The 17,474-nt window shown below is 43.3% G+C and overlaps 1 protein-coding gene across 3 annotated transcripts in view; it reads right to left on the bottom strand.

The window, feature by feature from the left end:
• Window positions 1-12,020, bottom strand: part of EPRS1 (glutamyl-prolyl-tRNA synthetase 1) — a 61,537-nt gene extending 49,517 nt beyond the window's left edge. For 2 of the 3 annotated variants that reach the window (XM_084622699.1, XM_084622700.1), the window contains exons 1-3: window positions 11,867-12,019; window positions 7,931-8,015; window positions 633-732 (exon numbers count right to left, since the gene is read on the bottom strand). In XM_084622699.1, the coding sequence (XP_084478825.1) occupies window positions 633-732; window positions 7,931-8,015; window positions 11,867-11,909 (228 nt within the window). In that variant the 5' untranslated portion in view covers window positions 11,910-12,019. Of the gene's footprint in view, window positions 1-632; window positions 733-7,930; window positions 8,016-11,866 lie in introns of all 3 variants that reach the window. The other variant, XM_084622698.1, reaches the window with a different exon arrangement.
• Window positions 12,021-17,474: the final 5,454 nt, after the last annotated feature.

Genomic DNA, 17,474 nt, shown 5'->3' with positions numbered 1-17,474 from the left:
ACAAAGATAACTAAGAAGGATCTCTTTGGGTTATGGAAACTTTAGATTCATCTCTAGGTTTAATTTGGAAGAAATTTTGGAAAATTTAGGACTCTAGGGGAGGGAATCCTGCCAACTTGGCAAATGTCCACCCAGGGTCCCAGACCAGAACGCAGCCTGCATGGCTACAGTATGGAGACTGGGAATCATAAGCAATTTTTAGCCTAAAGCTCTATGAGGCAAAAAAAACCCGATGTGGTGGTTGGTTGGTGTAAGAATTTGTGAGATCTCCATAAATAGTTGTGCATAATTCACCCAGCAGCTCTGATGGAGGCCACAAGCAACAGCTGTGTTAGAAAAACAAACAGTACACAAAGGAAGTGATAGTACCAAAACTGAAGAGATGGAAAGAAAGAAATGAACACCCTGTCAGAGACCAGCATGGTTAGGAGCCATTGTGAATAATTCTACCACGGATCCATGGATGTGCGTAGTCATAGGCAGTTTCACAAAAATGTAGCTTCAGCAGCCCAGGTAGTTGGACTCTCATATAGAAAAATGCTGCATCATTCAAGGGCTATGTAGGTAAATCCCCAAATGAGCAAAAATGCAACCACATGAAAAAAAATCAAGTATGAATGGTTATTTCTCACCTCAGTGTGTTCCAGGAGATTAGAACCATATAGCCCTGCGGAAGTGGCAACTCTAGCCAGATAGCGAACTATGGAATTCACATCAGTGAACACAACATGGCTATAAAAACAGAAAATTCAAGATGAAGTAACTTATTACTAGCAGTTTGAGTGTCATTACACATAAACAGTTCTAAAGAGTCTACATGAAATGCAACACATTCCTAGCTGAAGCAGCGGGCATACAGCTACCTGAACAATAAGACACCTATCAGTGGGGCATGTGTCATCCTCCCCTTCCAGCTGGTCACATTATAAACCATTAAGGAAACCATTAACACAGATCAACCATTTGCGGGTGCGGGGAGGGAGGCAGGCGCGGGGGAGAGAAAAGGGGAAAAAAATAATTTACTTCAACTCAAAATGAAATACTAGGCAACATTCTTCCCAGCTGTTCCCCCTCCCCCCAAAATAATCAGAGTGCAGAGGTACTGCCTAGCCTCCTGCACCTAAGGAGTTAAATCAAGTTTTGCTTTCCCAAGTTCCTTCCTTGGACACCTGTGCAAAGAGGACTTTAAAAAGGGCTGCTGGAGAGACAAAAGAAGAGCCTCTGGAGGTAATGCAGTGGTCCCTGCCCAGGCTTGTCTGTTACTCATTTTGCTTCCATTAGGTGACTACATTTATAAAGATTCACTCCTGCTGAACAGACTTTACTGCCTATGATTGTATTTTTGTTTCTACTCAGTTTTCCTATCAGCTTACATCAAATTCAGACAGAATTTACTTCTCTCAATATTTTGCCATTCGTACATTTGTTACATGCGGTCCATAATGGGAGTAGAATTGTACAACCTAGGGTTTATTTATTTTTTATTTCTATTTCAACAGTGCCTAGAGATCCTAAATGAATTATGGTACCATAGCACCAGGCGCTGTGGACACATGGATTGAGAAAGTCATTCCCACAATTACAATCTAAATAGCAAAGAGGCATAAAACAATTATGTGAATTGCCCGAGATCATGCAGCAGGTTTGTGGCTGCCTTTAAACACAGTTGGCCCTAGCTTGTTTGAGATCCCAGTGTAGATAATGACACCTCTCTCCTTCTACTGATGGGACTATTGTAAAACTTCAATACAAGGAGGCCATCTTACAAGCACATTTGTTTCAATGGTTTATCCTCTTCACTCACAATCATTGGACCTTGCCCATTGTCCGGATTTTAGGGCTTCTTACTTCAAAACTAACGCATTTCGATTTTAACTGTAAAGAACATTTTCATTAATATTCACAGAGCAGCTCTGGAAGTTATTATTCTCCCCTAAGAAGCATGACAATTATCAGTTTTTTCCTATAGTCCACAATCCTGATTTCCACAATCTTGTAAATTAGTCATTTTCATTATCAAAGCTACTATTTTTTCTAAACGTGTATTAAATGATACATGATAAAACTTTTAATGTTTTATTTTACTGGTTATCCGTGCTTTAATTATCTACTGCGTGCACACTGCTGTTTGGTATAGATGAAGACTTTCAAAAAATGTATGTTGAATTATTGCCCAGATGTTTCCCCAGCTCAGAGCGGGGAGCCCAGAGCCCAAGGGGCAGACAGGCTCTAGCTGGAGCCCTCCACCTGCCCCAGGGTGACAGCCTGAGCTGTGAGCCTAGCTTTCATATCAATTTCATGGCTCCAGCATGGAGCCACGAAATTGACAAGAATGAAAGCCAACAGCCCACAGTGTCTACACTGACACTGCATCACCCTAACTACACCAACCGAAGCACATTATGTCCACGTAGTATGACACTTACGTCGGCGGGAGCCCAATTTTATTTTTGAAAAAGGCTGTAGTGTAGACACTGACATAATTAAGTCAACATAAGCAGCTTTATGTCAACCTGACTCTGTAGTGTAGATCAGGCTTGAGTGAGCTTGACCCTCATTCTTTCCACACTCCATACTCCCACTCTTTTCAGTGACAGTTTTGAGTGCCCAAAGAATATATGATTGAACCCACAGAGACAAATACCAACAGAGGAAAAGAGGCACACTAAGTGTCTCAGACTTCTTTATATTTCTATATGTACTTGCAAACAGAGATGGATGTCAGAAGTAGCTTTATACATCCTGCTATGAGAGAGGTTCATAGAAGACATGCAAAGTACTGCTGATTTGATATTTTGGTTTCTGCTTCAGGGCACTGCAATTTTACATCTTCCTGCCTAACTGTAGACTGGACCCAGATTATTTAAATAATTTATAAGAAAAATATAGCAGTGGTCAGATTGTTATAGGGAGTTAATCAGTCACCCACATATCAGAACTGAAGATTCAAATCCTGATATCTGATCTGGAGATGATCTTGATTTATTATCCATGGTAACCAGTCTTTAAAGCAGGTTACTCCACTGTTCAGTCTCATAAGATTTATATTATTAAAACTGACAATGAAATATCTGAATTCAAGGTTTGGTAACCCTCCCCTCCAAAACTTCTAGACTGCAGGATATGGAAGTTCAATTGGTGCATGATCAAAAGCAAATTTAGCATCTATGAATGTGCAATAAATCCTGTTGCTATGTCATTGTCATAAATATAATGGGAAGGGTAAACCCCTTTGAAATCCCTCCTGGCCAGGGGAAAGCTCCTCTCACCTGTAAAGGGTTAAGAAGCTAAAGGTAACCTCGCTGGCACCTGACCAAAATGACCAATGAGGAGACAAGATACTTTCAAAAGCTGGGAGGAGGGAGAGAAACAAAGGGTCTGGGTCTGTCTGTAGTCGGCTTGGCCAGGGACAGAACAGGAATGGAGTCTTAGAACTTTTAGTAAGTAATTTAGCTAGGTATGTGTTAGATTATGATTTCTTTAAATGGCTGAGAAAAGAATTGTGCTGAATAGAATAACTATTTCTGTCTGTGTATCTTTTTTGTAACTTAAGGTTTTGCCTAGAGGGGTTCTCTATGTTTTTGAATCTAATTACCCTGTAAGGTATCTACCATCCTGATTTTACAGGGGGGATTTCTTTATTTCTATTTACTTCTATTTTTTATTAAAAGTCTTCTTGTAAAACACTGAATGCTTTTTCATTGTTCTCAGATCCAAGGGTTTGGGTCTGTGGTCACCTATGCAAATTGGTGAGGCTTTTTATCCAACATTTCCCAGGAAAGGGGGAGTGCAAGTGTTGGGAGGATTGTTCATTGTTCTTAAGATCCAAGGGTCTGGGTCTGTAGTCACCTAGGCAAATTGGTGAGGCTTTTTACCAAACCTTGTCCAGGAAGTGGGGTGCAAGGTTTTGGGAAGTATTTTGGGGGGAAGGACGCATCCAAACAGCTCTTCCCCAGTAACCAGTATTAGTTTGGTGGTGGTAGCGGCCAGTCCAAGGATAACGGGGGTAATATTTTGTACCTTGGGGAAGTTTTGACCTAAGCTGGTAAAGATAAGCTTAGGAGGTTTTTCATGCAGGTCCCCACATCTGTACCCTAGAGTTCAGAGTGGGGGAGAAACCGTGACAGTCATACTGGGGTCAGTTTCTGAAACAGAACTTTTCAACTGAGATTGCCAAGTACATATGAACGTACAGTATGCTTTCTCCAACAGCAAGTCTGCCTGAAATAAAAGCAGTAAAAATGTTTTCTACTGCTTTGCAACAGTCTGTACTAACAGTTTACTTTGATTAGTAAGACTAGTGAACAGAATTCTGAACACATATGGGGAAAGAATCCTGACATGTCCTGACCCGACATGTCCTGTAACATTTTCAATTAACAACAAATTTTTGTTTTAGAAAACAATTAATACTTTTAGAACCAGACCTCTTCAATTTCCCTTCCTTTGGAGAAAGAAACCATTAATTTAGATTTTTCTTTCCAACTGGTTGGCAGGTAGCTCTGAAAGTGTCAGCCTATCAATAGCATACAGAAGACCACGTCCATGCTGATGTTATTAACAAAAGCAATGAGAAGGAATTCTATGGAAAGTGTCATGAACTGACACAGCAGCAATGCCAAAAATCCTTGAGAAGGAACAGGGAGGAGATTTGTGGCACTGTTATAAAAAATTACACGTCATTTGTACAAAAAGTTGCAAAACCATTCTGTGCAGCGGGAATACAACAAATATCAGTTTCTCTCTCACCATGAATATCACCAAACAGAAATTCATATGCTAGACTGACTACATTTTGCTACCTATGAAAAGAATCTGGGATTTAAAACATTATGCAAAGTCATCAAGGTTTGAAATTAAGATATTTATTTTATTAAACTGAATCCAGCTGGTAACCTTACCCATCAAAACACCATTTTATATCTTAAGTTACATGATACTGTTCAGATTACTGGTTGAAAAATTAGTTATAATCAGATTTTAACTGCATTTCAAAACATTCCTCTTAAGAAAAAGCAAGCTTAAAATGCCCCCTGTTCTTGAAGAAAGGAAGTTGTTACTACCAATGATTTCCTAAAAATCAAAAGTCTGAGATGTCCCAGCTGAATTTCAATTTGTGCTGAGATAAAGTAGTCCCTGCTCCTCAATGTAATGGAATGCATTTACCAAGAGCATTAGCCCAAAGACCAGTTTAGCTGATGCTTCTCAGATTACAATTACCATTTTAAGAGAGACCCCTGTTACAGGAAATAAATTGTGAAGATGACTATACGGATAGACAGAGATGAAGGTTAATGCAATCTTGACAGATGAAATGACTCCTCAAGCAAGAATAATAGGAAATAGCAACCATAACAAGACTTGGCAGAATGTATTTTCACATAATTTTAACAAATATTGGTATTTATTTTAAGATTTTTTAAAATTTGTATCAATTTAAATATTCACAGTTGTAGGGTCAGACAATAGTTACTTAATGACAGACAGATTCTAAAAGCAAATGCTTTATACCCATTAAAACACAAATTGTCAACATCGCGTCTAAATATACAAAGTAAATATCCTTAAATCAAACTAAAGTTCTCCAGCAGCATTTTTCTTACTTTGCCTATCTGCACATTTAGATTACTGATGGAAATATTTTTTCATTGTGTGTGTGAACAGTGAAATCAACCTTACTGATAAAAATCTAATCCTTCCAAGCCTAACCATAACCTGTTTGCTTGTACAAATTAAAAATCTATTTGTGCAACACTCCATCTCTCCTGGGGGTGGGTGGAAGAAGAAATCAGAGTTTGAGTTCTGATCTGTGTCAGGAGTGCAGAGGGGGAAAAAGGAAGAGCCCCTTGCTTCACACTCTAGCCAATCCTTCACCACTGAAGCAAGGACTGCTGCAATGCAGGGCCTTGCTGGGTGTGGACAGAGGAATAATAAGTTACTTTATTTCTGATTTTATGTAAAAAATTAAATAAGGTTACTACATGGGTTCAGAAATAAGTTCAGGCAATTTCAGGTTTATTATTCCCACATGGGATGTATTGTGCGTGTAAATACATTATCCAAAAATCAAAAAAAGTTAGTTAATAGCTAGTTATGGTTGCTTAAGGGGAACATCTATGCATACAAAAGAAATATCCAGTTAAGGGTTGTTTTTTAAAGTTGTACAGAATACTACACCTTATCCCTCCCCAATAACATTGTTATGCACAATAGCATGTAAGAGAGTAATTCTGAAGGACATATACATGCAGACGGTCAAGTTAATGTATTTATTTTGTAATTATGTACGAATGAGAAAAAATAGTAAGAGGGAAAAGTATCATATATGGTTGAAAAAATTAGCCTCTTCCAAAATGCACAGCGAACGACTGAAAAGAATTGCCACCCAATTTCATGATGCACTACGGTATAATAGTCAAAATGAGAATTACTGGGTATTGTGTAATTATTTATAATTTTAGTTTACAGTTGATTTTTAGAAGACAAATACAGCAAACTGAAAAGCTTAATTAGTGGCCACCTCTAAAGCCTTAGGTTTAAATTACTTGTTCAGTGTGACACAGGATGCCAGAGGTACGGAAAGATCCCACTGCTCCTGGGTTCAAGGCCAGTTCTTTAAGCACAAGACCATCCTATAGAAAGAATACTATGCAATCACTGTAACTGAAGGCTTTATCACTCATCTGTGTGTCTCAGTTGTTCTTAGTAGAAGTTGGTATTGATGAACAGCCCCTTTTTAAAGATCCTTTAAGGCAACAAGCCTGATACAAACTTAACTGTGGTACCACTCTAGTGCATCCATAATTTCACGCCTATATGTGGGATATTTCTCCAACTAACAGATAACCTGCATTTATGCTGCAACTTTGACCTCAGATGCACTCTGGTCTAGAGTCTCCACTGAAGCACCTCAAACTTCCAGTCTGTCAGCAGTTTTCCACAGCTGCACTAACACGATCAGATAAAGTGGGACTGAAAATTTATACTTGGCATAGTAAGTAATGGACTAGTGACAGTTTTAGAGTCCAATATCGTGTTAAGTTTTAAAACCAGAAGCATGCTTGTCGCACAGAAGACCTGCATGTCCCAGATTTCTATAGGTACAATTGTCTATGATGTCGGACAAGATGGTGCAGCGCAACTTAAGTCAATGGAGTTGTGTCTACAGGACATGTAGCCCTGTGTTTCTGTCCTTGGCAGGTCACGCGGTATTAAGTCTTAAAATCCTTAACTTTACAATTTAAAGGAAACCAGTTTGAAAATATTTAGAACTTACTGGTATTATTTTTTCCTGTTATTCCAACAAAAACAGCATATGGTTTAGAAGGGGAAGGATGCAAAATCAGCGTCAATAAAAAGACATTTTCTAAAATATCTTCTTTCTAGAAGATGTGGCATAAACAAAATATGAAGGGACATGCTATAGAGTTAATTGGCACTTTTTTGGGATGACACTGTGGCTTCCCTTCTCATCAGTGATGTGGTCAACCCAAACTTATACCAATAAAATCCTTTACATACCATCACATGCACATACGCACACACTTGTGCTGTATATACATTTATACAGACATTTGTTTATCACAAGATGGCTACCACTATGAGAATTCACAGCACATGGAGAAGGTAAATGCTTTAGATAATACAGTGATGGGCACCATACAAGAAGCTAGAGTACAGACTAAATATTTAAAGTATGTGTACATCAGAAGCAGCAGAGGTCTCTCAACCTTTCTTTAAACATTTTTCCCACCCTATAGTCTTTCCATTAGAAGATGAAAACTATTACAAAACATAAAAATTGCAACTGTTTGCAAAAAATATACAGTGCAATGATAATTTCTCCCCCTGCAAAAGATTACTGTCATCATTACGTCAATTTTAAAAAGTGCTGACCTAATGCTGATGGCAGAAATGCAAAGTCACTTACTCAGATACACGAAGGATGGTCTCTTTGCCTTCTTCGACCAAAATTTTGACATCATTTTTCACATGCTCTACAGTTAGCAAAGCTCCTAAAAAAGGAGAAAAGATAAAATATGGCTGATCTTTCTCCTAAGTAAAGAATATTTCATAGGTTACAATAACATTTTTTTATACACACACAGCATTTGTCTGAACTGGTGCCTTCAGACTGAAAGGCGCGGGGGGGTGAAGGGGAGGAATCAATGTTTTAGTCTATAAACAGGCAGCTTTTTCCTGGCAGTCCTTATGGTCTAGGAGGAAGGGATAAAAGCTGGCATACAGTAATCTGCAGCGATCTCAGAATGGGATGGTTTTAACGTTATTTTGCTTCCCAAGGATACTGTGAGAATTCATCCAATCCCACACCAAGCTAGAGAAGAGACTCGCTCAAATTGTTTGACATGAGTAGTGCAGTCATCTACTCTTCAGCACAGGCCTGCCACATGCTCTTGGTAAGAGGCCTAAAGCAGCATCAGCATCTAAACACATCACTTAAAAACAGTCATGTACTCAAATGCCACTAAAGAGACTACACTCTGGAGAAAAAACATCTTGGACGAACGCCTTCATACTGTAAGGCTGTACCACACCAACATTTTAGTCTGTCATTACTGTGTACCTCAGCTACTACCGTTGGGGGCATACAGAAAGGAGAGACACAAAAGGGCAAGGTTCATTTTTTAAAAGTAGAGACTGAAATCATCTTTTTATCCATAGGAGGAATACAGAAAGCATCCACACAATGTACTATCAATGTACGTGGGCCCTGACCATCTGGAGACGAGGCCCTTGCCCTCTGTCCAAGATACCCTTGTGTGAAGTCAACAGGCCTCCCCACACATGCACAAGGGGCAGCCTGTGCAGATCCAATTACAGGATCAGAGCCTTACACTGTAAAGCCCATTACAGCTCTTTGTTATTCATTCCACTTTGTCTGTATTTTAAGTTACAAAGGGTAGGATTAATAAATTAGCCTCAACAGAGCACTAGGAGCAAGGAACTTCCAAACTCTAATCCCAGTTGTCAGATTCCCTCTCTGACATTAAGCTTGACACTTAATGACCCTCACCTCAGTTCTCCATCTGTAAGAATGGGGTAGCATTACTTGAAGTATCTTTGTGAGAGAGGCAAGAATTAATTAATGTTTGCACACTGCTTTGAAGATGAAAAGCACTACATATGTGCTGTACTGTGTAATTAACGTAAATTACATTCATAGTTAATACATTCTTTTCCATACTTCACAAGAACCATTATTAATATGAACTAGGAAAAAGTTATGACAAAAAGTGTTTGATTTTTAAAAAAAACACAATTATTTTTCCTTAAATAAAAATGTTATATTTGTAACGTTCACTGTGTTTCAACAGTGTCCACACCAGAATGGCTTGTCTAATCTTAAAATGCTGCAGTGGCGCTGTTGCACTCCAGCATACACAATATCTATGCCAATGGGAGGGGTTCGCCTTTCAATGTAGGTAATCCACTTCCCTGAGAGGCGGTACCTAGCGCTGTCCACACAAGGGGGTAGGTCAGTTTAACTTCATCGCTCTGGGGCATGGATTTTTCACACCTCTGAATGACATAGTTACACTGATCTAATTTCCTAGTGTAGACCAGGCCTAAGAATCCTTTAATCTGAAGTCCATACTCTAATTACAACTCAGTAGCAGCTGTCAAATACAAAGTAAGTCCCCAACTAATTACAATTTTGTATGATGTCTTCCATCATAATAATACCACCACCTAACTCTTCACAGCAGTGGTTTTCAACCTTTTCACATTTAGGAACCCCTAAAAAATTTCAAATGACAGTGCAGACCCCTTTGGAAATATTAGACATGTCTGTGGACCCTGAGGGTTCCATGGACCACATGTTGAAAACCACTGCTTTAGAGCACTTTTCATCAGCACATTTTGCATATGCAGAACTGAAGCGCAGAGAAGTGAGGTGATGCCCAAGGTCACCCAGCAGGCCTGAGGCAGAGCCAAGAATAGAACTCAGCTCTCCTGTGCAAGTACTCTAGCTACTAGACCACATTGCCTATCTTATCAAATGTTATTAGAAAATGCTTAGTAGAGTGAAAGTCCCTAAACTTTACATTTTATTCTGCAAAATTTTGTTTAAATATACAGCATGATAATTTTACATCATCTCATACAAACTGCATCCCCAAATGCTTTCTAGAGTCCAACGATGCAACTTACAAAAGCATAAAGAAAAAAAAATTAAGGTTCAGAGGCAAGGCAAGAAGGCTGAAATGCTGTTTCCAGATAGCAGCAGTTGCAGAGAAGGTTCTTGCACCCACAATAAGACTCTGTATAGGGACAAAGAGAAGCCTTGGCTAGATGAGTAACTGGAGCAGGAAAGAGAGCAAAGAGAATGTGCCATGCAACTAGATCCTGAAGTGAACAGCCACTAGAGATAGAAGGTGGATGAGATAAGATCTTTTACTGGACCAACTTCAGTTGGCAAGAAAGACAAGCTTATACAGGGCTCTTCTTCAGGTCTGGGAAAACTTCTCAGTGTCACAGCCAAATACAAGAGGAAACGTACTGCTGAGTACATCTACCAGATCTGAAGAAGAGCTCTGTATAAGCTCAAAAGCTTGTCTCTCTCACCAACAGAAGTTGATCCAATAAAAGATTACCTCACCCACCTTGTTGCTCTAATATCCTGGGACCAACACAGCTACACCACCACTGTATACAGACAGTCATTAGACATGCAATGAATTTTGCAAAAGCGCTCTCTACTTTTGCACATACAATTATATTTGTATACAAAAAAGGCATCTGTATACGAAAAAACTAGCAAAATCAATCAAAAGCTGGATTGAGGCCACTTCAAAAATTTGGTCTACAACATGTGAAGTAATTTAAAAAACCCAATTATAAACAGAACCTCTAAGTCAGTCACTAAATGCACTAACTTCTCCATTAAATATTAAAAACAGCTACAGAGCCAGCAGTCTATTGGAGAGAAGCCACCTCAAGAGAGGCTCAGCACTGCAATAGCCAGGTTGTTGCAAGTCAGGGTTGAAACACATTAGCGAAAGTGGGGGAGCATCTCCCTAGCTCATTATGGTTGTGTGCGCATCCTGGAGAAGGATGCATTGTGTCTGCCCATCCTGGAGAAGGATGCATTGTGTCTGCCCATCCTGGAGAAGGATGCATTGTGTCTGTCCTTCTCCCTTATTAATAAAATACCACATTTGAACAAGACCATAATTCAATCTATAACTTGCTCCCGGTTTGTTTTCTCAGGTCGCTGTTTACTACATCCAGCTTTCTATTACTACAAGGTTACCCACGGCAAGCCATACAGATGACGTGTCGTTTCAGAAAGCTGGTGGTATTTCTGTCACTTTCTCTGCAGGCAGGCGAGACCCACTTAAGGTGCTGAGCCCCCAGTGACAGAGCACAGACCTCTTCTGCGCCGTGCCCCCAATAGGGCAGACCTGAGCCGCTGGAAGGAGCGGGGGGGGGAATGGGACACGACACCCTGCGGGCAGCTTTGGCCGGAGGATCCCGTGTGCCGAGGAGACATCAACAGCCCCCCTCCCGCGGCGCTTCCCTTTTCCCCCTCTCTGCCCGGCCCCCATGTCAGCCCCACCCGAGGCAGCCACGCACCGCAAGTGCCGGGGGAGCCGGGCACAAGGGCTCAGCCCGGGCAGAATGAATCAGGCCGGGGGAGAGGGGCTGAGTCCCCCGGGCCCCAGGAACCGCCTGGCTCCGAAAGGCTCAAGCCCGCCTCCCCCACGCCCGTCTGTCTGTCTGTCTCCCCGCCCCCGCCGGGATGAATGGAGGAGCCGGCGCCCAGCGCCGCATGATGCAACCTGGCAGCAACGCGGCCCCCCGGGGGCAACGGGCCGGGGGTCCCGGGCCGGGCCGCGCTTACCGAGCGGGGGAACCTCCGAGTTCACCGTCAGACTCAGCGCCATCGCTGCGCGGCCACAGCGACCGGCTCCCTGGGCCGCCAGAAAAGGAAGGGGGAGGCACAGGGCGCGCGGCAGCTCAGCGAGGCTGAAACGGCTCCTCCCCCTTCCAGGGCCGCCCTATTCCCGCGGGGGGGGGGGGGGTGGCTGCTGCTGCTGCTGCCACGGGGCTCGGCACCGCCTCCCTTCGTCACTTCCGGTGACAGGCAGGCAGCCTGCCGCCCCCCCACGTCTGGTTGGTGTTCCCTCCATACAGTCCCCCCCGGAAACTGGTTGACAGGGTGGGAGGGGTTCTGCGCTCCTCCAAGGTCCCCGGGGGCGGCGCTGCTCGCCCAGCTTTGTCCTGGTGTCTGTGCCTACGCGGAGGAGCGCTGGCGGGCGGGGTTCCCCTTCCCTGCAGTTAATCCTGCGCTCTGCGCCAGGCGGCAGCTAGGCCCAGGGCAGAATACAGCGAGGTCAGGCTGCCATCGCTACGCCTGGATTTTTCAGGGCCCGAGAGCCGTTGCTATGGCAATGTACGTTGCTAGGGAGCAGGCCAGGGCCCAGGCCGCGGCACCACAGGGACCCTGCCCACGGGAGGCATCTCGGCCTCTCACCACAGCTGTGACCTGGCCTGGAGCTGACCGGGGCCGGGGAATGGAGAAGGCTGAAGCCTTTCGGCGGGTGGGGGCTCATTTTTTAGACTTTCTGGGCAAGCACAGTCCAGTGTAATCAGTGGGAGGAGAGAGCGTCGCCAACACGGGACTCCAGGAGCTGGGGCTTTATGGAATGTAGTGTGAGATTCGTCCCCAGGCAGGAGTTTGCCTCCATAGGGAGGCTGAGCTGCTGCCATTGGCTTAAATATAAAAATGAAAGTAAATTTTTCCTTGCTACTGCCCCTGTTCCAGCTGCTGCTGAAGCCCATAAAGCAGGGGTTCTCAAACTTTAATACTGGTGACCCCTTTCACATAGCAAGCTTCTGAGTGCACCACCCCCCCCCCAATACATTTAAAACACTTTTTAATATATTTAACACCATTATAAATGCTTGAGACAAAGCGGGATTTGGGATGGAGGCTGACAGCTTGTGACCCCCCCATATAATAACCTTGCAACCCCCTAGGGGATCGCAACCCCATTTGAAAAACCCTGCCATAAAGAGCCTCCCACTGACCCCTAGCCAGCCGGTGGGTATAGGGAGGGGTGAACACATGCAGATGATGTCTCGTGCTGGACGTAGGCTTGTGTGGGAGCAACAGCATCCACTACCAGAGCAGGTGTCACCAACCCTACTTATATTAACATTCCCCTCTAATTCTTAGGCAACACTTAAAACATACGTTAACCTACCTACATTGCTTGGCACTGTGAAAAATTTCACATCTTGTGCAACATAGTTATTAGGAAAAAGAAAAGGAGTACTTGTGGCACCTTAGAGACTAACCAATTTATTTGAGCATAAGCTTTCGTGAGCTACAGCTCACTTCATCCGATGCATACTGTGGAAAGCTTAGAAGATCTTATTATATACACACAAAGCATGAAAAAATACCTCCTCCCACCCCGCTCTCCTGCTGCTAATAGCTTATCTAAAGTGATCACTCTCCTTACAATGTGTATGATAATCAAGTTGGACCATTTCCAGCACAAATCCAGGTTTTCTCACACACACACCCCATGCCTCCCACACACACAAACTCACTCTCCTGCTGGTAATAGCTTATCTAAAGTGACCACCCTCCTTACAATGTGTATGATAATCAAGGTGGGCCATTTCCAGCACAAATCCAGGGTTTAACAAGAATGTCTGGGGGGCGGGGTAGGAAAAAACAAGGGGAAATAGGCTACCTTGCATAATGACTAAGCCACTCCCAGTCTCTATTCAAGCCTAAGTTAATTGTATCCAGTTTGCAAATGAATTCCAATTCAGCAGTTTCTCGCTGGAGTCTGGATTTGAAGCTTTTTTGTTGTAAAATAGCGACTTTCATGTCTGTAATTGCATGACCAGAGAGATTGAAGTGTTCTCCGACTGGTTTATGAATGTTATAATTCTTGACATCTGATTTGTGTCCATTTACTCTTTTACGTAGAGACTGTCCAGTTTGACCAATGTACATGGGGCAGAGGGGCATTGCTGGCACATGATGGCATATATCACATTGGTGGATGTGCAGGTGAACGAGCCTCTGATAGTGTGGCTGTTGTTATTAGGCCCTGTGATGGTGTCAAAAAGGCTGACAAAGGAGGTGCTGTTGTCATCATGAATAGGTCGGAATATGAACAAGAGGCTGCTCAGCAGCTCTCCAACACCACTTTCTACAAGCCATTAGCCTCTGATCCCACTGAGAGTTACCAAAAGAAACTACAGCATTTGCTCAAGAAACTCCCTGAAAAAGCACAAGATCAAATCCGCACAGACACACCCCTAGAACCTCGACCTGGGATATTCTATCTACTATCCAAGATCCATAAACCTGGAAATCCTGGGCGCCCTATCATCTCAGGCATTGGCATCCTGACAGCAGCATTGTCTGGCTATGTAGACTCCCTCCTCAGGCCCTACGCTACCAGCACTCCCAGCTACCTTCGAGACACCACTGACTTCCTGAGGAAACTACAATCCATCGGTGATCTTCCTGATAACACCATCCTGGCCACTATGGATGTAGAAGCCCTCTACACCAACATTCCACACAAAGATGGTCTTCAAGCCATCAAGAACACTATCCCCGATAATGTCACGGCTAACCTGGTGGCTGAACTTTGTGACTTTGTCCTTACCCATAACTATTTTACATTTGGGGACAATGTATACCTTCAGATCAGCGGCACTGCTATGGGTACCCGCATGGCCCCACAGTATGCCAACATTTTTATGGCTTATTTAGAACAACACTTCCTCAGCTCTCGTCCCCTAACGCCCCTACTCTACTTGCGCTATATTGATGACATCTTCATCATCTGGACCCATGGAAAAGAAGCCCTTGAGGAATTCCACCATGATTTCAACAATTTCCATCCCACCATCAACCTCAGCCTGGTCCAGTCCACACAAGAGATCCACTTCCTGGACACTACAGTGCTAATAAACGACGGTCACATAAACACCACCCTATACCGGAAACCTAGTGACCGCTATTCCTACCTACATGCCTCCAGCTTTCACCCTGACCACACCACACGATCCATCTTCTACAGCCAAGCTCTGCGATACAACTGCATTTGCTCCAAGCCCTCAGACAGAGACAGACACCTACAAGATCTCTATCAAGCATTCTTACAACTACAATACCCACCTGTGGAAGTGAAGAAACAGATTGATAGAGCCAGAAGAGTTCCCAGAAGTCACCTACTACAGGACAGGCCTAACAAAGAAAATAACAGAACGCCACTAGCCGTCACCTTCAGCCCCCAACTAAAACCCCTCCAATGCATTAGTAAGGATCTACAACCTATCCTGAAGGATGACCCAACACTCTCACAAATCTTGGGAGACAGGCCAGTCCTTGCCTACAGACAGCCCCCCAACCTGAAGCAAATACTCACCAGCAACCACATACCACACAACAGAACCACTAACCCAAGAACCTATCCTTGCAACAAAGCCCGTTGCCAACTGTGCCCACATATCTATTCAGGGGACACCATCACAGGGCCTAATAACGTCAGCCACACTATCAGAGGCTCATTCACCTGCACATCTACCAATGTGATATATGCCATCATGTGCCATCAATGCCCCTCTGCCATGTACATTGGTCAAACTGGACAGTCTCTACGTAAAAGAGTAAATGGACACAAATCAGATGTCAAGAATTATAACATTCATAAACCAGTCAGAGAACACTTCAATCTCTCTGGTCACGCGATTACAGACATGAAAGTCGCTATTTTACAACAAAAAAGCTTCAAATCCAGACTCCAGCGAGAAACTGCTGAATTGGAATTCATTTGCAAATTGGATACAATTAACTTAGGCTTGAATAGAGACTGGGAGTGGCTTAGTCATTATGCAAGGTAGCCTATTTCCCCTTGTTTTTTCCTACCCCTCCCCCCAGACATTCTTATTAAATCCTGGATTTGTGCTGGAAATGGCCCACCTTGATTATCATACACAATGTAAGGAGAGTGGTCACTTTGGATAAGCTATTACCAGCAGGAGAGTGAGTTTGTGTGTGTGGGAGGTATGGGGGGGGTGAGAAAACCTGGATTTGTGCTGGAAATGGCCCAACTTGATTATCATACACATTGTAAGGAGAGTGATCACTTTAGGTAAGCTATTACCAGCAGGAGAGTGGGGTGGGAGGAGGTATTTTTTCATGCTTTGTGTGTATATAATAAGATCTTCTAAACTTTCCACAATATGCATCGGATGAAGTGAGCTGTAGCTCACGAAAGCTTATGCTCAAATAAATTGGTTAGTCTCTAAGGTGCCACAAGTACTCCTTTTCTTTTTGCAAATACAGACTAACACGGCTGTTACTCTGAAACCTATAGTTATTAGGTCAACTTAACCCCTACTGTGGACACCGTAGAAGATAGACAGCTAGGTCAATGGAAGAATTCTTCTCTCAGGGAGGTGGATTTACTGCAGTGGGGGAAAAAACACTTCAGTTGCTGTAGTAAGTGTCTAATACAGAGTTTCTCAAACTGTGATGGTCCACGAGCTTCATTCAGGTGGTCCGCAGATAGTTCCCTCTAAGGTGCGCACCTGGGCGGCCGCACACAAGAGAATGAAGGCTCCACTAATTAGGTGCCTGGAGAAGATGCACATGTAAGGTGAGGTGGTAGCTTTGGGAGGAATAGGGGGCAGTGGGGTGAGAAGAGGGGGTGGGGGAATTTGCAGAGCTCCGGCAGCCAGAGAAAGAAGTGACTTTCACCAGCTGCAGGGAGAGACGGCCCTCCTTCCCAGCCCCAGCTCAGGGGGCTGCCACTGTGGGGGAAAGAGGGCACATCCATCGCATTAGAAAGCTAAGACTACTGATATTGAAATATAAGTCGTGTGCTTTTATTTGTAGAACAAAAAAACATTATTAAGGTTTTTTTATACAGAACTTTTATCCAAAGCGCTTTACAATAGTTAGATAACAGTACAAACAACATTTGGAAAGATCATTAAGTGGTCTGCTCAGCAATTTTCAAGTGGTCCACAAAAAAAAGTTTGAGAACCAACTGGTCTAGGATACAGCAGCTGTGCTCCTGTAGCACTTCTAAAGGGAAAGCAGTGGACGTGTTTTTCCTTGACTTTAGCAAAGCTTTTGACACTGTCTCCCACAGCTTTCTTGCCAGCAAGTTAAAGAAGTATGGGCTGGATGAATGGACTATAAGGTGGATAGAAAGCTGGCAGGATTGTCGGGCTCAACGGGTAGTGTGATCAATGGCTCCATGTCTAGTTGGCAGCTGGTATCAAGTGGAGTGCCCCAAGGGTCGGTCCTGGGGCCAGTTGTGTTCAATATCTTCATAAATGATCTGGAGGATGGTGTGGATTGCACCCTCAGGAAGTTTGCAGATGACACTAAACTGGGAGGAGAGGTAGATATGCTGGAGGATAGGGATAGGATACATAGGGACCTAGACAAATTGGAGGATTGG

The sequence above is a fragment of the Lepidochelys olivacea genome (assembly GCF_965140295.1).
Source record: "Lepidochelys olivacea isolate rLepOli2 genome assembly, chromosome: 3".
In the NCBI taxonomy this organism is placed as follows: domain Eukaryota; kingdom Metazoa; phylum Chordata; order Testudines; family Cheloniidae; genus Lepidochelys; species Lepidochelys olivacea.
The sequence above is the reverse complement of the archived record's forward strand: the minus strand, read 5'-3'. Positions and strand labels throughout refer to the sequence as shown.